The 26036-nt window shown below is 42.0% G+C and overlaps 1 protein-coding gene across 2 annotated transcripts in view; it reads left to right on the top strand.

Moving 5' to 3' along the window:
* Positions 1-6422: 6422 nt before the first annotated feature.
* The window catches only part of THBS2 (thrombospondin 2), a 47614-nt gene continuing 28000 nt past the window's right edge, over positions 6423-26036 (top strand). Inside the window, exons 1-8 of one of the 2 annotated variants that reach the window (XM_005303951.4) lie at positions 6423-6949; positions 8392-8466; positions 9371-9927; positions 11196-11280; positions 22970-23166; positions 23997-24137; positions 24532-24628; positions 25840-26010. In XM_005303951.4, the coding sequence (XP_005304008.1) occupies positions 6943-6949; positions 8392-8466; positions 9371-9927; positions 11196-11280; positions 22970-23166; positions 23997-24137; positions 24532-24628; positions 25840-26010 (1330 nt within the window). In that variant the 5' untranslated portion in view covers positions 6423-6942. The remainder of the gene's footprint in view (positions 6950-8391; positions 8467-9370; positions 9928-11195; positions 11281-22969; positions 23167-23996; positions 24138-24531; positions 24629-25839; positions 26011-26036) is intronic. The other variant, XM_042848297.2, reaches the window with a different exon arrangement.

The raw sequence follows: 26036 nt of genomic DNA, 5'->3' as shown, positions 1-26036 counted from the left end.
GTGTCCCTAGCCTCTGTTTGCCAGAAGCTGGGAATAGGCAACAGGGGATGGATCACTTGATGATTACCTGTTCTGTTAATTCCCTCTGAAGCACCGGGCATTGGCCACTGTCAGAAGACAGGATACTGGGCTAGATGGACCGTTGGTCTGACCCAGTATGGCCATTCTTATGTTCTGTTAAATCGTCTCTTTGGGCATGTTATTGCATAATTGTCCTTTTTATGGAAGTTTTGCATCCTCCTTTGAAGCATGTGGTATGGACAAATGTTGGAGACTGATGTGGGACTGTGATATAAGATGAGGGAAGGCAATGTGGTGTAGTGAAGAGAGCATTGGACTGGGACTCAGGAAACCTGCATTCTATTCCTAGCACAGCCACAACTTTCTAGGTGACTTGGGCAAGCCGTTTTAACCTCTCTGTACCTCAGTTTCCCCATATGTAACATGGAGATAATGATTCTGGCTTCCTTTGTAAGCACTTTGAGTACTAAAGATGAAAAAAGGCTATATAAGAGCTAGGTTTTGTTGCTCTGTGGTTGTTTTTTGTTTATTATATGTCAGATCAATTGTGGCCAATTCCTATCGTCTATGTATTAAGCATGATGCTGAAAATCAAGTAAAGTAACCTTTGGACCTCAAGAACTCCTATGAAATGCATTGTTTCTGCTTAATACTGGGTCCAATTCTGCAACTTTTACTCAGAAAAGGAGTCCCACTGAAGCCAAAAGAATTACTTTGTGAGTAAGTCCTAATTCATATGAGTAAAGGTTGCAGAATCAGGCCCACCGTTATTATGAATTTGTAGTGGGCAGTAAAAAATAAGGTGGAGTGAGACCTGTTTATCCCCTTGGCATTCTAACCATAAGCATAATATCATTGACAGCTAATTAAAAATCTCTACTTGCATCCAGCGCACTAATGCCATTTCATAATACATTTCACAATGGGCGATATCCTGACTTCACTGAAGTCACTGGGAAAACTGCCATTGGCTTCAGTGGGCCAGGATCTTTATTCACTAACTTTCATGAGTATTTTCTGAGGTCGAGGAGGCTAGAATCTAGTCTTAAATGTGCACCTATAGCACCCAGTCCTGTAAGCCCTCCCTGTGTGTACCTCCCATATGTAACAGGTTTTCCCTTCACATTCTTAGGGCCTGATCCAATGATCATTGAAGTTAGTGCTGGAGCTGAAGCATTTTTCTATTCCATTTTCCACCAACCTTTCCATTTTATTTCTATGCTCACAAAACTACTAAATTGTAAAAAGACCTTTATTTTGTTGCACGTCACATTGTTCCTTGTGTTTTTATTTGTTGTAACCCTCTGCCATGTGTACTCTCATAGGATAACCTTATAAACATGATGAAGCAACTCAAGGGATCTGTCATGGAAAATATTTATTGACCAAATCATTATTAAAATTATCCCCAAAAGAGGAACAAAAATAGCCGAGACACAATAACCACCTGTGATCGGCGTCGGCCCACCTACCCGCTAGGGGGCGGTGGGGAGCTACGAGGTCACTGGCCGGCCTGGGTCACGCCTCCGTCAGCGGGGAATTAGCGGCAGGGCAGCCGCCAGCCAGAGTCTGTAGCGCACCCCTCAGGCAGGGGAGCGCCGGCTAAGGTCAGTAGCGCGCCCCTCAGGCAGGGGAGCGCCGGCTAAGGTCAGTAGCGCGCCCCTCAGGCAGGGGAGCGCCGGCTAAGGTCCCGGCGTGGCTCTGCCGGGTAGGGGAACGCAGGCCCACCCTACACCACTGCGCTCCAGCCCAGGGCCCTGACAGTGGCAGAACGAGGGTCCCACCACTGGGTCAGCGGGGTCGTCCCGCTACATAGACTCACCACTGTGCATCTCTGTCCCTGGGCTACTTCCTACCCAATTGCTCGCCCGAATCCCTCTGGTCCCGTGAGTGCGTCGGGGTAGTCCGCTGCTGGCAGCTCCGGCTCCCCCTCAGGCTCAGGCTCCTCCAGCTCCTCTGGGTACTCGGCTGCTGGCAGCTCCCGCTCCCCCTCCGGCTCCTCCAGTTCCTCTGGGTACTCGGCAGCAGGCAGTCCTGGCAGCCCCAGTCCGTCCTCCAGGTGAGGTTTCCACGGGTCCAGGGCCTCCCCTGGTGTGGCAGCAGGCTCTGAAGGGAGCAGCCCACGGTCTGTGTCTGCCTCCCTCCCTGGTGCTGCCCTCACTGAGCTAAGGGCCCCGCCCTTTATACTTCCTGTTCCACCCCTCCCCTTCTGGGGGGTGGAGCGAGCTTGGGCTGGCCCCGCCCACTCAGGCTGAGGGAAAGGCACTTTACCCTCAGGGTCGGAGGGAAGCCACCCTGGCTCCCTACACCACCCAAATGACCTTTAATTGTAATTCATTTTAGACTTGCATATTGATGAATTTATTCAATGACAATAATAGCTGATTCCATCTGGAAAGCAGGAAGACATCTAACATAGTGGGAGATACAGTTTTGCCCAAAAGAAAATACCATGTAATACTGAAATAGATTTAGGATGTTGAAATCAAAATTAGTAACTAAATTGGCAGGGCCTTGATTTTTAAAATTGACTAGTTATTTGGAGTGCCTCAATTCACATCTCAAAGGGATCTGATTTTCAGAGGGCAAGTGCTCAGTGCTCTTCTCTCCCTTTCTTGCTATGAGTATAGGGACTGCATTGTAGAGCCCTTGTACCTGACACACAAGGGGATTGGCTTCCTTTAGCACTCCTCCATGTGCACTTCCACATAAGTACCTGTCACAACATGGCCCATGATGAGCCAGCCTGAGCAGGGTCCAGAGTTTACTTGCTGTGCCTATAGCGCTAACTTCAGCACCGTTTTCCTACTCACCATCTTAAGCATTGTTTAATCTTCCATAATCTTTGTCCTTCTGAGTCAGTGCAGGACCAGGGCCCCAGCATAGCCCAGTGCATGTCTCTGTGATACCTTACAGTGATTTGCAGTAATCCATTCTGAATGTCATGATCCTCACCTGATCCAAAATGAAGATGCTCGAATTCTTGGCTGAGCAGAACAAACAAACATAAAACAGCCAATAGAAATAGATTGAAAGGGAGAGACGATGGCTAGTGCTTAGGTTAGAGTTATAAAGGGGAATTGCTGTGATGCGGTAGTTAAGGTTTAAAGCAACACACAAGGAAACCCCAAGGAAATCATTAATATGAGACCTGCTGTTAAATCTCTGATATTCCTAAATATTAGTAGATTTGATTTTGAATCCCTCTCATTGGCATTAGACACTTTCACAATTTACTCAGCAATTGTTTAACACAGACACCCTTTTAAGAAGGCAAGTGGAAAAGGTTTAGCTGTAATCCCTGGTTTTGTGTGCATGTGAGCAGCCAGCAGAGGGTTAGGAGTGTACTGTAGACCCTTTTCTCCAGGAAGAAGCTTCTTGGACTAAAGATGACATTTGCCATTTTGAAGTTGTCAAGCGGAGAATGAATAGTGAATATTTGCAAGGTTGTGGAATAGACAGGAGCCAATCTCTTTTAAATTTAAATAAATTTTCTCAAAGATCATCACCCTATATATAAATGGCTCAGTTTGAAAGAAGATTTTATTAATCCTTGAGTTCTACAAAGGCTACGGAGCCTACTTTGAAAGGAGGCTTTATTACATGGTACTTGGTAAGAAACAATCTGAATGGAATTTATTTCCTTTTTTACCCACCCACTAAAATGTAGTTTTTACACATTTGCAAATTTCTACTGAAAAAAAGTGTTACTATATAAAGGTACCAACAAACAGGCTGTATTATCCCATTTGCTACTAAGGATACTCTGAAGTCACTTGAAACCAATGCTTTTGTCTGTCCTTCGTTTGAAAAAACAGCAGCTTTCTCTCCTCTCCTCTCCCCTTCTCCCCACCCTCGGCTCCTGGGAGAAAAAGAAAGGGGAAGGTTCCCTGGTTTACACTTCTCGCATGGGTCAGTAGAGGGAGCCCAATCTGGGAAGAGGTTCCCTGGCAAAGGGAAAGGCAGGGATCCTTGCTTTGGGGTCTAATTTCAAACACAGATGTTCCTGATTTTTTTTTTAATTTTGAAATTTCAATTTTTTTTCACTGAAATTGAATTTCAACAAAAATAGCTGATGACATATTCATAATTTCTCTCCATATTTTGACCAGTTCTTACTTCTATCATACTATCTCCTATATCATGGTACAGACTGGTGGTTCTCCAACTTATTCATTTTGCACACCACTTTGGACCCGATCCCAGGCCCACTGAAGCCAACAGGAATCTTTCCACTGATTTCAGTGGGCTTTGGATCAGGTGCTCAGTGGCAGAGTCAGTGTCATGGACCCACCCCACCACCTGGCCTCCCCATCTTCCACTTCTTGGTTTTCAAAATGTTGTTCATATTGTTCCCTGGGAAGAGTGCTGAAGACCGCTGACTATTCACTCTATTGTTTGAGAATCAATGTGGATGGTGAGGTGTCTAATAAAAAACCTGTTGCTTAAAGCATGGGGTCTTCTAATCAAAGTGGAGTAGAATAATAGTCATTGTTTGGAGACCACTTTGAGTTGGTCTTTCAAAACAGAAGGTTGCCTAGGAAGGTAGATCTGTGTAGAGATTTCAACTTTCCTGTGAGAGACCCACTTTCAGGAGTGGGTTTCATTTAAAAGCAGATGATGCTTCCATAATGATAATAGGAGATTGGTTGTTGTTGACGTAAATGGGACCTGGAGCAGGGCAGCTATACTGGAGTTGGACTCAGGCTCACATAAGGCAGTGTAGACACTGGAGTGCCAGGTTGGGACTCAAGAGTTCAGCAGTTACAAATGAGTGTAGAGGCTGGGTCTGCTAATTGGAGTTCTACTAACCCATGGCTTACATTACATTACAGGACAGACATACCCTGGATAGCTTAGGGGGTTGTTGACTCAATGGTCTTCAGCAGTGGAGAAGATATCCAATGTCTTGAAAAGTATCACAATGCCTCTGGAAAGAGGAATCAATCGCCCGCAGCATCAAAGGTAAACAATGGCAAAAGGAAAGGTGAATTCCTCCGCCACATTATTCAAGGTACTCAGCTTCATAAAATCAACCCAAAATTGTTACTGGAGGTGGGGGGGAGGGAAAGTGAAGAATGTCCTACTTGTAGCTCCCCCCATGTCCTGGGAGCATGGCTGTGTTTGCACGTTGAGGTATTTTCCCTGGCTTTGTCTCCGCGCTGGATCATGAGCTCGCTGGTGTCACATTGCTCTGCAACTTCCCGGAACGTGCCAGTGTTTCCAGGAGTGAAACATCCATCCATCCCCCCCTTTCTTCGACCCCCATCCACAGCCTGACACTGGAGTTGGAGAGCTGCGGCTTTTGCTGGCTAGCCTCCAGCCATCCACCGACCCAGCTAATGAGGGCCAGGTTTATTCCGCTAGTACGGCTGCCAAGGAGCCAATGTAGCTAGGAGGAGGAAAAGAATTTCACGTCAGACACGACTTTCCCTTTCTTTTTTTAAAAAGTGCATACATTTGGTGTGTGTGTGTGTGTGTGTGTGTGTGTGTGTGTGTGTGTGTGTGTGTGTGTGTGTGTGTGTGTGTGTGTGTGTGAAAGAGAGAGATCTGCTGGGATACATACAATATATAATCATAAATAGCAGTGCAACCCATTAATAAGCACGTGCTACATAACCTCAGACCGGGCTCTCTAACACACACAGCTATATGAAGTGTGTGGATAATTACATTGCATGTACGCAGCTAATTCATATACTAGACAAAATACTTTGGCCATCTAACCGTTTGCTTTGGAAACACACAACCCACTGCTTCAGTCATTCATGCGTAGCGCTCATCTTCTCGTAGATCCGGAAAACAAAGGCTCCCACGTGTGCGGGGACAGGACTGAGGTGTGATAAAAATAAAACGCCGGGCAGCCGTCAATAGAAGTACAACCAGAAAGGACCCCTTAACTTCGCTCCCCCCGCTTTTTTTTTTCAAGGAGGCGAGAGCTGATTCAGTTGCGCGAGTTCTGTCTTTCTTGCCTTCTGTTTTCAAACAGTCCTTTCTCCAGATCAGTTTCAAGTTCGTTTTAAATGACTGAAGGGGCACCCAACTTTTGCAGTGCTCTAAGCCCCCCCCCCTTTAGAGACGTGTGTTTAAAAATGAATGTTCCGGGTAATGCAAAGAAAGGGGGTATTGGCTGGGTGGGAGAGAAGTGTGGTCATTGCACGGGGCGATTCGAGGGGCATTGCAGAGCCAGGCTCATTTCTGGCCGGACTGAGAAGGTTTGCGCTAACTGAGGGATGCTCTTTAGTGCAGGACTAAAGACGTTTAGGGGCGATCAGGGTGAAGGATGCTAGATAACAGGCTCAGCTGCCTTTTGGGGCAGGGCTTTGGGTTCTGGTGTCTTCCCCTGTTCATCACATGGAGCGCGGCTACTGCTACACTCCGTATTCATCACGTTCACACTCATCAGAGCCGGGGCTGGAGGCGCTGGACTCCTCTTCCCAGGAGAGGAGGGAAATGCAGGGCGCTTCTTGTCCTGACAGCAGACTAGGGAAAGTAAGAAAGTGACATCCCTTTTGCTTTGTCTTGCTCCTCCCATGCCCCAATTTAGGACCGTCCCTTGCAGAAAAAGGAGAGGGGCGGGGCGGGATGGTTCTGGGGGGCTGGAGTTGGGATCGCCTTCCAGGTAGACGAGAGCAAATTGTCAGATCAGAAACGGGAATTATGTCATTCCTGCGGAGGAATGAATTCAAAAGCGCTTCCTTGTGTGGCTGATTGACAGCAGTACACGCGATGGAGAGTATATAAAAGCAGAGAGCAGCCCCTCGCAAGCCACTGGAAGAAATCTCAGCCAGACTACAGCAGATTCCGCAGCCCCGAGGAAGCCTGGAGTTTGCACTTCGCTTTTTCAAATAACTCCCGCTCTCTTGCTTTTTGGATTTGATTTGGAGCGTTAACAATAAAAGAGCAGCAGCAGATCCTTTTATGCCGGGTAAGGGGGGACACCTTTTAAGATTTCACAATGCCGCGATTGACAGAAAACTGCTATTATGAGCTATGGGTGATGGATTTGTCTGTCTGCTTATCTGTCTGTCCTCCATCTCCTCTTAGGTCTGCTTAACTCAGTAGTAGAGCATCTGTTATTCAATCCATCTTTCTTTTGGACGACTATCTTTTCAGCTGTCATGATAGCTGGGAATTCTGTCTCCTAAATCCTTCGTGTTAACAAGTATTCATGAATAGTGCACATACAGTACAGATTTATTTTTTGCACAAACAGATTATAGGACATCTTTCCTGGTGATGGTTAGTTAGGTAAATAATATGATTACAGAAGCAGCATTTAGAAATGGGGTGTAAACACGTTTGTTATACTACTGGTCATTGCATCCTATCTACCATAATATGTACATTAGATAGAAAAGGAAATATTTGTAAATGGCTGGTGTTGCATCTGTCAAAAGGTACTTGAAGTAGGATTTTTAGCTAACTGCCCCAGATTTGCAGATAAATAGTTTTTTTAGTAATGTCCTGAGCAGAAAACACTTATAGTTTTATATTGAAAGTTTGACTTTGTGTAAAAGATAATGTCCCTGAAGTTGTTTGGATATTTAGGTTAGACATTTTTAAAGTATTAAGGTAGCATACTGGTATCTTGAAATGTGTGTATCTATACGGTGCAGTTGGCAAACTGGGTTTGCTCTATTTAACAGACATGCGTACACATACACAAGTTTAGATGAAAATGCAGATATACTGCTTACACATCTATATTACCATACAGGAATACCTAAAGGGAATGCTATCTACCTAAAAGTCAGCATTGAAATAAATATTGTGTGTGTAACTTTCTATAATGGCATGTTAAAAAGTTGAATAGAACTCAAGAAATTCCATTATCTTGCAAATAATTCAGCTATATGTTGTGATTCAAAGTGGAGTTAAGATGGAACAACTAGTATACTGTCTATCCTGTCACTTAAAGCCTTGATGATGTCTCATGGAAAAACCTTGAAGAAAATTCTGCTTACATGGTATAGATTTTTTGTATATCTTTTCTTTTTTATTATTAAGGATATGTGGATGAATACAGGATCTTTATTTTTAAGAATTCACTTGAAATCATCATGCTCTGCATTTGATGTCAAAAATCAAGTCCAGAGCATGCAATTGTGATGTCATAAATATAAGAGCATGACCACATATAAGGGATAAGCAGCAGAACTCTTAATCACAAATATCCTGTTTCATCTTAAAATGAACCAACAAGAAAACCACAAACAAACAGGAAGAAAAATACTGTGAATATGTGCTGTTGCATATAAACAGAATTGCTTATGGTCACAGTTTTTTTTTTCAGTACAGTCCATGAGGCATCTGAAGGTCTTATAGACAAAGACCATTTTCCTAACTGATTTTTTTGTTTATTCATAGGAGTTATGCTACAGAGGAGCAGGCTGTTGTGGCTAATTGTCTTGCTAACTTTGTGGGCTTCTTCAAATGCTCAGGGTAAGTCCTGAAACTTCTCAACTTCCTGAAGCTTGAGGCATTTGAAAGCAAGCAAAAATTACAGTAATTTGCAAAGCTAACTGTTGACTTTAAAATGAGATAGCTAAATGACTGGAGACAATACAGTAATAACATAATCTAAGGAAAACCTGATTAAAATAAACAAAGTAAGACAAAAACTTTAAGATAAGTCTTATTACTACTGGCACATTTGGATGATAACATTTATCTATTACTGACAAAATAAATATATAAAAATAGTTTTCCCCTACTGAACATTGACCTAAATTTACCTATTCTTAATTGCTAAGTGATTCCCTTCTGTAATGTGTATGTAATATGAGACTTAAATGGACTGGGTGGATGGGCGCTGCTTTGTCAGAAATTTAAAGAGAAGAAAATCTCTATAAATCGAATTCAGGCTGGGTGTAAAAGGGCACAATGCCAGATATTCATTTCCATGTGGCCTCCTGAGCCAAATTCATATCTGGTGTAACTCTACCCTCTTCTTGAGAGTTAACCTCTTGTAACATGGTGTTCATAATTTGATTCTTCTTTGCTGAGAGTTAGAGTAGGTAGCTTGAAATCCTGTCCTTGTAAAAATAAGCATGGTTATGTATATGGAATTTTGTTCACTTTCACTAAGGATTTTTTTTACATATAAAGTTCCCAAATAGATGAAAGTGCTAAATAGATGGAAATGCTGTTTATTGTGCCATGCCAAATATAGCACATGTGCTTCTATCTTCCAAGCAGATGGAAGTAATGGGCTTATTGTGCCAAACAGGTAGCAAACATGCTAGTGTCTATCAAATCATTAGAATTATTGGGTGTACTATGCATGCTGATTTTCCCTTATGCCCATTTTTGTATTCACATTGCTACATGCCATTGACTTTTGCAGATGGTAACAAGGAAGATGAGACTACGTTTGACTTATTTCAAATCAGTAACATAAGCCGAAAGACAATTGGAGCAAAATTATTTCGGGGTCCAAATCCCACCGTCCCGGCATATCGTTTCATCCGATTTGACCATATACCTCCATTTAATCCAGAGAAATTCAAACAGATTCTCAACCTCATCCGGAAAAATGAGGGCTTTATTCTTTCAGCCACCCTAAGGCAGGACAGGCAATCCAGAGGTACTATCATTGCTTTAGAGGGCCCTGGCATCTCTCAGAGACAGTTTGAGATTATTTCCAATGGCCGAGCCAATACCCTGGACCTTATCTATTGGGCAGATGGCTCCCAGAATGTAATTTCCTTGGAAGATGTGGACCTAGCAGACTCACATTGGAAGAACCTCACAGTGCAAGTAACAGGGGAGAACTACAGCCTCTATGTTGGTTGTGATCTTATTGACAGCTTCATCCTGGAGGAGCCTTTCTATGAGCAGCTGAAAGCAGAGAACAGTAGAATGTATGTGACAAAGGGGTCCATTCGAGAGAACCATTTCAGGGTAGGTAATGTGAAAGCATTAGGGTCTGTGATGAGGTAAATAATTTAGCTACATTTAATATTAGAAGACAATGGGCCCAATTATACTTCCACATGCACTCCAAAGTCAATGGGGAAGCATGGATGAAAGAACAGAATTTGCTCCAATGCGTCTTTTAGTTGATTGCTTGGGGTGAATTATATGAATCTTAGTGCTCATGAAAGTGAAGGACTGATATAGCACAGTCGAGAGCCATACAAAATGCACTCCATCTCTGAATAGGTTTCCGCATGCAACATGTTAATATTCAACAGCCCTTTTCCCCATTTGTGAGGCTTCCCATAGCAGCATGCCATATTTTGCAGTGAATTTTAGAGCTGGTCAAAAATTTTCCAAGAGACCTTTTTCTGTCAGAAAAAACCAGATCAGCGAAAGTGAAACGTTTCATGGAAATTTGTCAATTTTGATGAAATTTCATTTCAAAAGAAAATTAAAAAAAACCCAAACATTTAGACAAGGTTGAAACATTCCATTTCAAACTTTTCAGAACAGGACATTTTGATTTTTTAGTTTTAAGTGACTTTGTTTCCATTTTTAAAAATCTCTTTGATATAAAATAAAATTTTAAAAGTCGAAATTGGAATGAAATGTTTTGATTGACCCAAGATTTATTTGTGTGTGGGGGGCGGGATTTTGTTTCAAGGAAAATTCCAATTTTTTTTATTTTGTTCCATTTCAGAATGCAAAACATTCTGAAATTGTGGATTTTCCTGCAAAATGAAAAATCCAGCTCCTGTCCTGCTCTAGTGATTTGTACAAAGTCCTTTAGGGGCTAGGTTGAGCCACCCAATTCTTTATACCTGAAATCAAACATGAAATCTTGTCTCTGGAGTTGAAAAGCCAGTGCAACCCACTGTGCTACATAGCCTCTACTCTGATAATTGGATCTCTAATTGAATTGTGTGGAAATAGAGATTTGAACTCACAACAAGACAGCAGCATGAAAACAGCTAATCAAATATTACTTTATCATGACTCATTCTGAAAAAAAACCACTTGCTTTTGCACTTCATTAGTATAATAAATAATAATGTAACCAAGTTATCAAAGTTAACTTTTAGTATGTATTTCTCATGGCTTGTACCCTACGTTACTTTTGAGTATTTACCTGTGATTAAATCCAACCAATAAACTGGGGAGGTTGATAGGTGGAGAAGAATACATACAAAAACCCCAATGATATAAATTTAATGCTGAATTGATCTGAAAGTTGTTTTCTTTGATTACAGGGTCTAATTCAAAATATTCATTTAATTTTTGATACTTCAGTAGAGGATGTTTTGCGTAACAAAGGATGTCAGAGGAGCCAGACAAGTACGTATATTTTTTCACACTATCATTGTTCAATTGAGTCCGAAAATGAAGAAGCCCAAGGTCCATATATTAACCTCAAACCATGGCATAGGTTCCATTGAAGCTAGTGTGAATTGGGGCAGAGGTAGAACATGTATCTGGAAGGTTTGGAATTGTTGACAAGCTACTTATGAGCATTTTTTGGGAGTGACAAACAAAGCAAATTGTTGTAAACTTTGCTATGAAGTTGCTGAATAGATATAATAAAATATTGCTTCCGCCAGATAATCTGATCTTTTATCCCTGCTGCTCAGGTTTAGAATTTTGGTTCTTTATGTGTAGGTTGGGGAAAAGCTAATTACCAAGGAGAAAGTTACTGAAATTGGAAAGAAAATTTAATATATGTGAAAATATCCATGTACTTCCATGAAGGAATGTTCTCAAATGATTAAAGCAAGGGATTGGGGATATGTGTACACTACAAATTACTTCGGTGTAATTTACGTTACTCAGAGGTGTGAATAATTCATACCTCTGATTGACATAAATTATGCTGACCTAAGCGCTGGTGTGGACTGTGCTATGCGCTCCCACCAACATAGCTACCACCTCTCCTGGAGGCAGGAGTTGTTAAGCTGACAGGAGAGCTCTCGCTCATCAGCTTAGAGCAGGGATCAGCAACCTTTGGCATGTGGCCCGTCAGGGAAATCTATTGGTGGGCCAGGACGGTTTGTTTACCTGTCGCGTCCACAGGTTGGGCTCATCGCGGCTCCCACTGGCAATGGTTCGCCGCTCCAGGCCAATGGGGGCTGTGGGAAGCGGGGCGGGCCGAGGGATGTGCTGGCTGCCCTTCTTGCAGCCCCCATTGGCCTGGAGTGGCAAACTGCCGCCAGTGGGAGCTGCAATCGGCCGAACCTGCAGACGCTGCAGATAAACAAACCATCCTGGCCCGCCAGCGGATTTCTCTGACAGGCCACGTGCAAAGGTTGCCGTCCCTGGCTTAGAGCATCTTTGCGAATGGTGTAGCTGCATTGGTGCTGCTGTAGTACAGACGCAACCTAGCAGTCATGTGTCAGGGTTCTAATCCTGACTACTTGACTGGCTCATTGTGTGACCTTAGACAAGCTTTAAAAAAGTGAAATTATTAGGTGCCAAATCTATTAGAGATATCATTGAAAGGGGCTTTGTGGATGAATCCTCGTAGGTTATGATTCAAAAAAAGTATGAATTGGGCTGGAGAGTGAGTGTGAATAACACTTTAGCCCAGTCAGTAGGGCACTTAGTCTCTGTCCTGTCGTTATGTTGGTATAACTGTGTCGCTTAGGAGTGTCCCCTCACACCAATGAATATTTAGTTATTTATATGTGGTGGAACAGTTCCATCAAGAGAGGCTAAGAAAGTCCTGCCCTAGAATACCTAGTGGTTAAAGCATTGTATTGAGAGGGGAGAGACCCAAGTTCAAATCCCTATTCCATATGAGGCAGAGGTGGGAATTGAACCCATATGCTGGGTGAGTGCTCTAACCACTAGGCTTAAAGTTATAAAGTGGGCACCAACTCCTCCTGTAGCCACTTTGTGTGGGGTTAGGTATGTTCCTAGAATGCCTAGCTGATTGACCTTGCATGCACCTAGGGAATTTTTGAAACATTTTATTAAGGCAAACTTATGTTAAAACATTAACATAGTACATCATACATTACTTATTAAGGATTAGGTTAATAGTCAAAGAACCTGGCTAAAGATTTTGGCTTGCTGGCTGGGGAGACCTTCTCTACTGAGTACTCTAAAAAAGATGACCAAATGTCTAAAAACCTATCCTCTTTTGGCACTTCTCTTGTATATGAACTTGTTATGAAACTATTCTACTACAAAGACACTCCATATTTGATTAATTCCACAGGAGAAGTCAAAATTTTCCAATAATGTACAATTCAAAGTCTTCACGCTAACAATAAAAAATGAAATTAATTTGTCATTCTGTTTATAAGAGAGATCCTGTATTGGAGCATTAAGTAAGAAGCCCAGGGTATTTCTAGGAAGACAGCATTTTGTCATAAGATTAATCTTTTTAATAATTTCCTCCCTAAACTCTCTAATTCCTGGACATAACCACCATATGTACAAGTATGTTCCCCTTTTCCCAGAACCCCTCTAACAGAGCATCTCCCTAGCAGCAAAAATCTGATGGTTCTTAACTGGAGTCAAAATGCCATTTATACAATAATTTATTAAAATGTTCTTTATGAACCACACAAATTGAAGATATATATCCCCTTTCTCATACAGAGACCTGCTCATCCAGATCAATTTCTTTGTCCAAATCCCTCTCCCATCTTTTCTCTGGGTTGTTTTCTCATCAACATCTTTTTCAATCAGAATTGTATGTATCTTAGAAATTAAAGCTTTTGTTCCAATTTGCTTCTGCATCAACTCCTCAAATATGGTTGAAAGACTAGATAGAGTTGTCCTGTGTCCAGATTTACAATAAAATATTTGGTTTGTAAATAATGAAAATACCAACTGTTTATATTATTTACATCACATATCTGTTGGTATCATTCAAATCAGTACCCTGAAACAGCTGTCCAAATTGAGTAATCTCAGCTGTTACCCACAACAAATAGCCACTTTGAAATTTCCTAAGGATAAATTCCTGATTATTAATGAAAGTAGCTAAGGGAGAGGACCTCAGCAACAGGAATTTAAAAAAATCGTCCAAAGCTGCAGTGGTTTGGATGAACGGGTGATATTTCTTTTTAACCCAACAGTTACTATGAATAGCTATATTTGTCTGCCAGCTTGTTTGAGTTTTACCCAGTGTTTGGATGGTCTATTGTTAACCCAGTCAATCACATCTTTTAATTTCAATCCATAATGATAATTGAGGAATGCTAGTCCACCTCACTTTGTAGGCTTACACAGAACTATAGCACTCACCCTTTGTATTTTCCATTTCCATATACATTTTAATAGTGTATCCGCCCATGTTTTTAATGTCACGTCAGGGATACCAGTAGGGATGCACTGAAACAAAAATAGTAACTTTATGAGGATGTTAATTGTTACCTGTTTAGGTAAGAGATTTCATATTTGTTCCATTCCTCCAAGTCTTTTATTTCTGTATTCCACAGGGACGATAATTTGCCTTAAAAAGATTTTTATGTTTCTCCGCAATATTTATTCCTCAATATTTTAACAATTCCTTTGCCTGTTTACATTTATGTAGCTGACAACAGTTTGTTTTGACCCTCTGGGGAATATTAATTCCTAAAATTTCAGATTGATTGTAGATTATTCTGAAGCCTGATACCTGCCCAAATTCTGGAGTCAACTGTTCTATACATTTTAATGAGGCTTCTGGATCCTGCAAATACAACAAGGCATCATCAGCATACAAAGCTATTTTGTGTTCTAATTCAGAATGCGTTTTAATACCCTTTACCAAGGGGCTGTTTCTTTTCATATTTGTTGCAAATGGTTTCATTGCCAAAGCAAACAACAAGGGAATAAGGAGCAGCCCCCAAGGGAATTGTAATGGTGGAAATTTAGGTGCCTAGGGGCTTTGGCAATCTACAGAGCTAGGTGGCAGCTGAGCAGAGGTTTTGAGGACCTCAGTGGTGCCTAAAGTGTCAGCTAGGTACCTAAGTCCATTTGTGGATCTAGCTCTTAGATACTGTACTGATGGGTGTTTTAAACATTTGTAGACTTGATAGTTGAGTGTCTTACTTTAGGCAGCATAGGCATCAAGGCATACCCTTCTATGGTTTTGGCACATTTCATTTAAGCAGGTTCCTTTGCTCAGGTTAGGCAAGAACTCTACATAAGTCAGATCTATACTTCCCACCATTGCTGAATGGCAAAAGGGAGGAGGGAGTAGGAGGGGAAACATCTCATTGCTAATGTTTCCATTCTGAGTAGAGAGCAAATCCAAACATGTGATCAGTTTTATCCATGGCTCCCTTGTTAGTGGCAGGACGTGTGTGGGTGAAGGGACAGGTATGAGAAAGTGTAAATCTTGTTTTGGTTTATGTCACGGTGCATTCAGAGTAAAACAGAAGGGTGGCATCCAGGATGCCAAAGTTCAGGCATCCCTTCCCTCATTCCCCTGCAAAGAGTGAGCTTTGTAAATATTAAGCCCATGTAGACACCAAGGACCACATTAAACTATCTGATCCACAAGGCAGAGTTCTGAAATCTAGAGTAATTGATGTAATTAAAAGACTGACAGAACCCTCTTCACCTAGATGAGGATATAATGGCATGATCTGTTGTGCCAATACAGAGCAGATCTTCAGATCTTCTCTATTTGTGTTGGAAGATTACCAAGAAGGGAAATAGTGTCAGCAAAAGTAGATTGGATCATGCCAAAACCCATGGAACCATACTATAAAAAGAAAGTAGAAGGAAAATTATGACAGTACTGCCTGCTGATACTAACCTTAGCTAGAATACCTTGCATACTTCAGCATCTGCAGTTGTATAGTCAACTAGGGAGTTGTTTTGCTACAGGTGTTCCCTCCCAACCATGTCCATCAGCTATGTCTGGGGGTCCAAACACAAGAGCTACAAATCAGGTACATTACACAGATTTGGTTTTTTCACCCTCTCTGGAAGAAGGCTGGTCAATAGACCAATTAATAATGTTCTTATTTTTATCTTACAACACTAAATTGAACACAATGGAATGGAAATTCCTCATTCAAATACGTGAGGTGGAGTTGCATCATTTTTGTGGCATGCATGTGAGTAACATGAGACATGCCACACACATGGTTGCAGTTTGCAGCTTCATGGCGCTGCCCATGTAGCTTAATTACCACAGTAGAAAAGCCATTGGTGTTATACTACTAGCTTGGCTAACAAGTTTAACACATACCACACTGTGCTGCATTCCTTAATGCACTGCAACATATTGATGGGGGTGTGTGTGACATTCTGTATTTCAAATAACCTTAATGATCTGATGTTGAGTAAAGACATGAAAGGGAACACTGGATTGCTATTCAGGCCAAACCTGTATATGCCTCTTCCAGTTTAAGGTACATATTGCTGTTCTGGCCCTATTATTACATGGGCATAGGCCACCTTCCCCTTGTGAACTTTTGGCCCATATTTGTGACAGGAAGTGATTGTTTCTGCTGCAGTTCTGGGTTAGCACCTCTCATACTGGCAGGGAATTCTGCAAATGTGCAGGGAGCTGCCTGCAAGCTCAGCAGCACGGTTTCTGTCCAGGCTGGCTTGTGTTCCTGCCCTTCCCCTTGGCTGGATTTCACCCTTCCATGGGAGGTTTGTGAAAGAACAAGGCTAGGGCTTTAACTGAGCATGGTGATGCTAGACACTAGAAGTATTTGGTCAAGTTTGGCAGGTTCAAAACTTGTTTGGGGACAATTTAACCTTTTATTTGAAAACTATTTAAAATACAGGTGGGAGAACTGAGAGGGTTGGGAAGTGGGAAGGTTGAGGGATGTTTTCCTGGAGCCTGGAGAGAGGCAGGAGATGTAGGACATTGGACCAACATGTCCATGGGAACACTGAGCAGGCAGGAGTATAGAATGGCCCTGCTGCTTCCAGGGACTGTTCTGTGCACCCAGGGAGCCCTATATTAGTAGTTCTTGTTGCTTCTTGTGTGGAATTACCATGAAGATAGTCTCAACCTTTGTGACCTGTGATATTCTTGCAAAACACTTTCTGGGATCTATGAAAATCCATCATGGAGTAAACTTTCAGATTATACTTCAGGACCTTGGTATTTCAGCACAAATCTAAATAAGGCTATTCTCTATTTAGACAATTGCTGTACTTTCAGATAAGAAAACAATTACGGTAGTTAATCCTTGGTATGGTTTGATGCCAAGACAAATTACTTTAAATTAACAACACACACCTTGATCAAGCCCCAGATGCTTATCTGGCTGAACATTGACCAAATGTGACTGAAGTATGGATCTGCATTGGGTCTTTCTGGAATCTTAGTTGCCTCTAGATGTTCAGATATCAGTGGCCAAGGAATCTTTGTCCCATCTACACTTGATTAGCTTGCAACCTATTCTTTAGAATTTGGACCGCGAGTTGCCACAGTTATTCATGCCTGTTACTTCCAGATTGGATTACTGCAATCTACACTACTGGAAGCTATATCTAGTGAGCTCTAGCGAACTTCAGCTACTGCATGATGTGGCTGTCTACTTACTAGGAGGAGTTTCTTGCTGGGAGTGTGTGGCAATGTCTTCCACTTTATTCTTGGGTGCAATTCAAGGAGTTAGTTTTGATCTATGAAATATTTAATAGCTCGAGACCTCTATTTTTATTTTTATTATTATTTGTGTTATGGTGGCATCTAGGGAATCCAACCCAGTTCAGGTCTCTATTGTGCTAGGTGCTGTGTAAGCACATAGGAAGAGAGAATCCATGCTCCCATCTAAATAGACAAGACAGACAAAGGATAGGAGAAAGGGAATGTGATTATCCCCATTTTACAGGAAGGGAACTGAGTCACAAATAGATTAAATGATTTGCCCAAGAAAGTCTGTGGCAGGGCTAGGATTTTAATCCAGATCCCCCAAGCTTTAGGACAATGCGTGAAACACAAGGCTGTCCTTCCTTTCTCCTTTGCTGATTACATGGCAGCTGAGCTGAGGTGCGTGAGCTAACTGACTCCAGATTTAAATGTGAGGGGCTAGGGGTGGGGAGCAGGGCAGGCATAGTCAATGAAATGCCCTCAACTCTGGGGTTACTCCTGTTGCTTTTCTGACAGGGGCCTGAATTTGTTGACTTTCAGGGCACAGTGCAAAGCCTATATATTTTAAAACCCTTTCTGAGAGGTAGGCTGACTAGAGAGGTGGTCCAGGAGGGAGGTGTTGGGTTGATGGGTGGGGGAGCCTCACTATAATGTGATCATTGTGTGCATTTTAAAAATGATTTATACATGTGCACAGAGATTTGGAGAGGCATGTTTAAAAAAGCTAAATAAATACATAAAATAAAATCCCACCCATGGCCAGCTCAGAGGAATGAGAGCTGTGTTTGGGAAAAGATGCACATTTTTACCTTTATATCAACATTTATAGTTTCAGCGCCTTTTCCTTCCAAAGCGAGTCATCTAGCCCTTAAGAAATGAGCAGGAAGCCAGCCATATAGAACTGACTCCCCAGAAATACCCAGGTGTCTTCTTTCACCGATTGCCAAGGGGGAGTAGGGAGTATAGATGTAATCAGGGGCGGCTCTATGTTTTTTGCCACCCTAAGCATGGCAGTCATGCGGATTCAGTGGTGTTTCTGTGGGTGATCTGCCAGTCCCGCGGCTTCGGCGTACCCGCCGCTGAATTGCCGCCGAAACCACGTGCCTGACTGCTGCCCTCCCAGTGACCGGCACGCGGCTTGCCGCCCCAGGCATGCGCTTGCTGCGCTGGTGCCTGGAGCCGCCCCTGGATGTAATGCTTCTAACATAGTTTAGGACTGAACTTTGCTGAGATTACAGATTTAATAATGTTCTTAAAATGCTCAGGTCAAGTCAAATTTCTACATTGACTTGGCAGTATGAAATTAATGATCTGAAAAGTACCACATGGGGAATCATAGAAGCCTAATGTTTCCACATAGTAAGAACACGGCATTCATTTCAAGAAATCAAAAGGCAACTGAAGTAAAGGGAGTCACACCACAGATGATTCTGGCCCATGATGCCACATATGTAGTTTCTTTCTGTCCTAGATGCTAAGTTACCAATTTCTTTAAATTTGATAACTGGAAACAATTCAGTGTAGACTGTGGCACAGGGTATTCACAAACAATGGGGTAACTAAAAATAAAATCAGCCTCCCCTCCCCATTTTTTAAATTCCTTTCACCTCGTGTGGCTATTGAGCTGAGAGTGAGGAATGGTGCTGATACATTTGTGATGATATGCTGTATTGCAATCACTGGACGCATTTCTCCTTTGGAATGTTTAAGAAAGGGCAGAGTGGTCAAATCAGTCTCTCTAAGCTACGTTAGACTCTGGTTCACCTTAAGATTGAGGTACTATATTGACACTGAATATGTTGAATGAATCTTTACTGAAAGGCAGGGAAGTAAAGCTTCCCATATAGCTGAGATCAATATTGGGCTACATCCTGTGGCCGTTACTCACACAAAGCTCCCTTTGAAGTCCAAAGGAGCTTTACCTATGTAAGGAGCGACTAGACACTGAGTAAGGACCTCAATGGTGCAGAGAAGGATTTTAGTCCCCGTTTATTATCATTATTGTTTGTTTAAAAAAAACTAGTTTCATTAAATAAAATCTTTCGGCAGAAAGAGAATCCTCTTGCCTCAAAATGTTTGGAAGAATTATTGCTGCTGTTTTCTGTCATGCTGATCTCCAGCAATTTGCTATGTACAGGGAGAACTTTTAAACTGTGACCTCAGAACTCTTCCCAAGCATGTTCAATTATCCCTACATAATGCTCCATTGAGTGCATTTTGTAGAAAATCTGCCTTCTTGGGGGACATTTGAAGTGCCTGGAGCCAATTTATAGCCTGGCCTTAGCTGGGCTTACCTTTCACTCCAGCGTTTCCATGTCAATGTAACAGCTCCTATGAGGGCTGTCACCAGCCATTGCAACTTAGGCTATGGCTACTCTCCAGAGCTTACAGCAGCTCAGCTGCACTGATGCAGCTCTGCTGTTGTAATGCTGCTAGTGCAGATGCTCTAAGCCGACAGGAGAGAGCTCTTCCATCGACTTAATTACTCCAGCCCCCGTGAGTGGCAATAGCTATGTCAGTGGGAGAAGCTCTCCTGCCAACATAGCGCTGTCCATACTGGTGCTTAGGTTGGTGTAACTTATGTCGCTCAGGGTGGTGGTTTATTCACACCCCTGAGCGACGTAACTTATGCCGATGTAAGCTACAGTGTGTACATAGCCTTAGACTAGACTGGAGACTTCTATAAATTGCACTGGGGCCTGAACTAGACTCCAGAAGCACTAGGGCCTGAGGGACAGAAAGTTTGCAAAAGCTGCTTATACTCTCCTTGCCCTTAGAAGTGCATTGCTCTTAAACATCTAAGAGTCTGGCCCTAACCCTTTCAGTAATTTGGGAAGTAAACTGTAATTGGAAGATATCCTTGGGTTCCATTCAGTACGGGACCATGTTGTTCCCTCATTTACTCGGAGGGGGGGACAAAAAAGGCCTGATTCTATAGCCCTCACACTGGCAAAAACCCAGGTGACTTAAATGGGAATTTTGCTTGCACAAAGACTGCAGGATTATGCCAAAAGCCAGTTTTTGCTGTTAATTTTCAGTGATGATATTTAGCTGTCTCCTTTGTTTCTGCCACAATTTTCACTGCAGTTTAATAACCAAGCCTTGGGTTATTTAGACCTCACACTAAGGGCTATCTGTACACTAGCTAAGGGACCTCGGGATGCTCTGACTATCACTGGCGGAATAAGTAGAAGAACAGAGTTTTCACTGCCATCCGTTAGTTAATGTTGCAGCTCAGCTGGTGTCTTAGTGTTTTTGGCAGTTTCACTTTATGCCTGGTTTCACGGCTGAAACTTTGAATAAGCTTCTTGCTAGCGAAACAAAACCTCTCAGTCACACAAATACACAAAGCCGATTGCCATTACAGAGACTAAGGAGAAAAAGAATTAGGGTCAAATACTGCTCCAGCTGAAGATAATGAGAGTTCTGTCATTCTTTTCAACAGAAACAGGCAAGTACATCTACACTGTCGCCAGGAGCATGCTTCCTGGCACGGATAGATAGATGCACTAGCTCTGTGCTAGCTAGTGCATTAAAAGTAGCGGCTTGGGCTAGCGGCTTGATTGCAAACCCACTTGGGCTCCCTGGGTCTGTACTAGCCCAAGCTGCCACCCGTGTTATCCCAGCTACGCTGCTATTTTCAGTGGACTAGCTAGACTAGAGCTACTGCGTGTCGGTCTACCTGTGCTGGGAAACATGCTTCCAGCTGCAGTGTTGATGTGCCCTAAGTGTCCTTGCCTGTTTCTGTTGAAGAGAATGGCAAAACTTCTAACTTCAGCGGGAGCAGTGTTTGGCCTGAATTATTTTTCTCCATAGTCTTTGTAGTAAAGGAGTTTATTCTAAGTTTCACCCATACAATCAGCCACAAGGTGAAGCTGCAAAAACCGCAAAGATACTACATGAGCTGCAGCATTAACTAATGGATGGCGGTGAACACTCTCTGGTCTTCCACTTATTCCACCAGTGATAGTTGTGGTATCTGGACTCTCTTAGCTAGTTGGTGACTTAGGAGAACAGAGCATGGAAAAGAGAGTTTATTGGAGGATATCTATCTCAGGCTAGAGGTAGCCCATTTAATCAGCACTGTATCAAAGGAAGCTGCATGGTTTAAGGGATTTTTGATGGGTTACACAGCTACGTGCTGATTGTGACTGAAAGCTGCTGTATTCTGACAGCTCTCTGGTTGCCTATGTGGAATTGTTGTTGGTCTAAGTTTACTTCCAGTGGATAGTCAAACACCACAATTTCCACCTTTGTTTTCAGTCTCACCAGAGACTTTTTCAGCCTTAAGTAATGTCCTTCCAGATGATTACTGAAGAACATCGGCAGGTCAGTATGGGAGAAACACTCACCATATTGTAGGTATTCGGTAGATAAATAGAGGTTTGGTGCCACAAAGGGGCTGGAAAAGTTACCCAAGCAGAGAAACTATCCAAGTTATCTAAGCAATATTTCCTTGACGTTGGAGCTGGGATGAATTCCTGGCCAGTACAGCTGGCTATACTTCTCCTCTGGATGTAGAGGATTGTACCAGTGGGGAGAGAGGGTTGACTGGATCACTGTGCTTTTTGGTGATTCTGTGGTACAGAAGTGCCACTAAGGGTCTGTCTACACTGTAATTAAGCAGTTACAGCTAGTCCATGTCAGCTGACTCGGGCTTCCGGAACTTGGGCTATGGGGCTGTTTAATTGTAGTATAGACATTTCGGTTCAGGCTGGAGCCCGGGCTCTGGGACCCCCTGTGTGTGTATGTGTGTGTGTGGAGTGGGTCCCAGAGTCCAGAGCCCAAGTTCTAGCCTGGTCCTGACAGTCTACACTGCAATTAAACATCCTTGTAGCTCGAGCCCCTTGAGCCCAAGGCAGCTGACACCAGCCAGCTGCAGGTGTTTAGGTGCAGTGTACACATACCATAAGAAGCTGTTACCAGCTGGTTTAATTTAGAAGAGCCACAGGGCTGCTATGTGCATGGGGCTGAAGAAGGCCTTGGCCATCCCAGAAATTGGGGGAGCACAAAAGTGGCTTAAAAGCCACCTTGGCCTCTTAGTGGTGGCCTCATTAGTAGAAGAGTCCTGTCTCTGTGACCCAAATGAAAAGGATAGCCCTTGTCGTGTCATGAAAAATGCAAAACTTTTCATGGCCTTGAGAGGACTTAATGTGTATGTTTTTATGACGTTCTATGTTTTTATTATCTTTTCTTCATAAATGAGCATTTTACATTGCCAATAGTGCCTTTAAATGATGACTGTGTGAGATGGAGCTGGGCTCTTAATTTTGAAAGGGAATGTCTATAATTGGAAGCAGCTGACATTCAACCCCTCTCTTTTATTCTTGGGTATAATTTAGCATGAAGCTGTTCCAAAAGAGCTGCAGTTAAACCCTGCCTACAGGTGCCAGTCTATAATTCCAGCCGTAAGCTGTAATCAGCAGAAGACTGTTGTATACACAACTGTTTTTTCCCCTCTCTCCTTACCAGCTGAAGTGAACACTATCAATGAGAGTACTGAAATCCTTCACCTTAACCCTGCTGTCACCACGGAGTATGTTGGTGAACAGACAGAGAAGACGATGGAGTTCTGTGACCGCTCCTGTGAAGAGCTGGGAACTATGTTCACTGAGCTCACTGGGTTGCGCATTGTTGTTAACAATTTAGTGGATAACCTTCAAAAAGTGGTAGGTATCTCTGGACTTAAGAATCAAAAGATACAAAAAGTCAATTATAGAATGTTGTCTTCTCTGGCTCCCTCTGTCACTTTGCTTAAACATCTATCAAGATGGCTAGGTTGTTGGGGGAGGGGAATCCTACATTTTCAAAAGTGACTACAAATGATTTTGCGTGCCCGACTATGACACTTTACTTGGGCATGATTTTCAAAGGACAGGTTTAGAACAACATTTCTGAAAATCAGGCCCTTTAAAAATATTTCCGATATGGTAATCAAAATTCAAAGCACCCAAAATCACTAGTCAAATTTGGCCATATGTGTACTGTATACACATATGTCTATATGTGCATATCTATGCATGTGTGTATATAATTTATATGTTTATATTTATAATGACCACATATTATAGCTAAGAGGCAAATGAATGCATGTGAGTTTTATCTTTTTATCTTTCACCATTGCAGTATGATGAAGTGTGTAGTTACTAGTTATAACTCATGTTCATACTTTGTAAACAAAGTTTTAATAATTTACTGCATGTCACGGGATTAGAATTATTTTCCTTTCTGAAGAGGATGAACTACATTGGGAAAAAAAGCCTTTTACAGTAGATTTTATTGAGCACTGGGTAATTATGATCATAATATTAGCTGAAAGAATTGCACTCTGTGGTACAGTAACTGAGTTGTGTTTTTCTTCTTGGCTAATGTACATGAATGCATAAAAGTGTAAGTTTTCAATCATATATTAAAGTCAGGTGATTGAGCGATAGTTTCTCTGGTTTTTGATTTTAAGGCACTTTAGTTATATAATTAATTTATTTGTTTAATCTTTCAGTCTGAGGAGAACCAAATTATGTGGGAATTGATTGGGCCTAACAAAACTCTAAAGAACCAGTCGGTCTGCTGGCAGGATGGTCGTGCCTTTGCAGATAATGAAAACTGGGTTGTGGATAGCTGTACCAAATGTACCTGCGAGGTAAGACTATGGAAGGATTCCCCCTATTTCCAAAATGGACAATGGACTGAATCCAGCTTGGCTACTCAGTGCTGTTCCAGCATCCAACATTTATTCAGGGCTTGATCGAAAGCTCACTGAAATCAATAAAGAGACTCCCCATTGTCTTTGATGGGTTTTGAATTAGGTCCTCAGTTTCTAATGGACAATACTGCAGACTTATACTGGTAACTTGCTTGGTTTAAAAATATTTCCTTTTATAAAGATCCAACCTCACTAAACAAAATATTTTTGTCTTTTAAAATGATGACAAACAAAATCTCTTCGATATATGGGTAGAATTTTCCCTGGATACACAGATTTGCCTGTATTTGAACATAAACATGGGCCAATATGTTGCTTTCTTTGTATGTAGAATTCTAAAACCGTGTGCCATCAAATCACTTGCCCAGCAGTGTTTTGTGCCAATCCATCATTTATTGAAGGTGAATGCTGTCCTGTCTGCTTTCATTGTAAGTATTTAACAAAAGGAAAATCCACCTGTTTGTTAGTTTTTAAAAAAACCTACTTTATTTAAGGGGTGGTAAAGGAAGAGTTGAAAACCAACTGAACCAAAGAAAAATCATTATTTAAGCATCAGGATAATGAGGTTTAACTGCATTTTCCCTGGCTGCACATTCCAATTTCTCATTGTGTATTCTTTGCTTTTCTTTCTTTTTCTTACTATCTGGTTAAAGTAGACTGCAGTCAGAGTGGATTGGTGTGCCTGCCATTCCCCTATAGAATGTGTTTAGCTTCTAGAGACAAATGGGAATTTCCTGTGTTTCAGTATAATAATTGTTGGAAAGGCAAAAAGTCTCTCAAATTTTGTTTTGAATCTTACAATACTTCACTTATATGGAACAGAATAACAACAGGATTCTTCCAAGATAGCACTGCAGTTTGTGGCTTGCATTTGTAGTGAGAATAGTTTTGGAAATATATCTTGTTCTGGGCTGGACAGGCCTATTGCAGAAAAAAAAATTGCAAGACATTTTTAATAGTTTCAGTTTTCTGAAGTGTAATATTTGTTGCATCATATTCAGGTTTTGTGCCTATTCCGATTATATACAGCACATATTTTCATTGTGCTCTCGATCACATTTATGGTTATGTTGTGTTCAGAGATGGGTCCAAGCTTCACATTTTGTATCTGGGTCCCAAAGTATGTGGATGTCTGGAATCAGAGATTGGGTCAGCCCATTACAGCAGTCAGTCCCAGATCTAAATTTACAAAATGTGAGGGTGTTTCAGATCCAGGTATCTGAGTTGGGCCAATCTCTACCTATGTTTCCTTTTAAATAAAGTTCTCTATCTTTTCTGTGATGGATTAAAATAAAAATCAGAAATTGACACCTCCTCATCTATTATTGGGAGTGGACTACATCCACCCTGATTGAATTGGCTCTGTCAACACTGGTTCTCCACTTGTGAAGTAACTCCCTGCTCTCCATGTGTCAGTATATAATGCCTGCATCTGTAACTTTCACTCTATGCATCCGAAGAAGTGAGGTTTTTACTCACGAAAGCTTATGCCCAAATAAATCTGTTAGTCTTTAAGGTGCCACCAGACTCCTTGTTGTTTTTATTAGCACAGGATAAGTTCTAACAAAAAGACATGTGAGAACAAAAATCTTATGACAAAGGAATTGACAGTGTTAAGCAGTTTTTGCTTCTTCTGCAGCCAAAGACAGTGAAGATGGTTGGTCTCCATGGTCGGAGTGGACAGAGTGCTCAGTGACATGTGGCTCTGGAACACAGCAGAGAGGAAGGTCATGTGATGTCACCAGCAACACTTGTGTAGGCCCGTCCATCCAGACAAGAACGTGTAGTCTTGGCAGATGTGACAATCGCAGTGAGTGCTGACATCTCTCTCTCCTT

This window comes from Chrysemys picta, chromosome 3 (assembly GCF_011386835.1).
Source record: "Chrysemys picta bellii isolate R12L10 chromosome 3, ASM1138683v2, whole genome shotgun sequence".
Classification (NCBI taxonomy): domain Eukaryota; kingdom Metazoa; phylum Chordata; order Testudines; family Emydidae; genus Chrysemys; species Chrysemys picta.
This window is presented reverse-complemented; position numbering and strand designations above follow the sequence as displayed.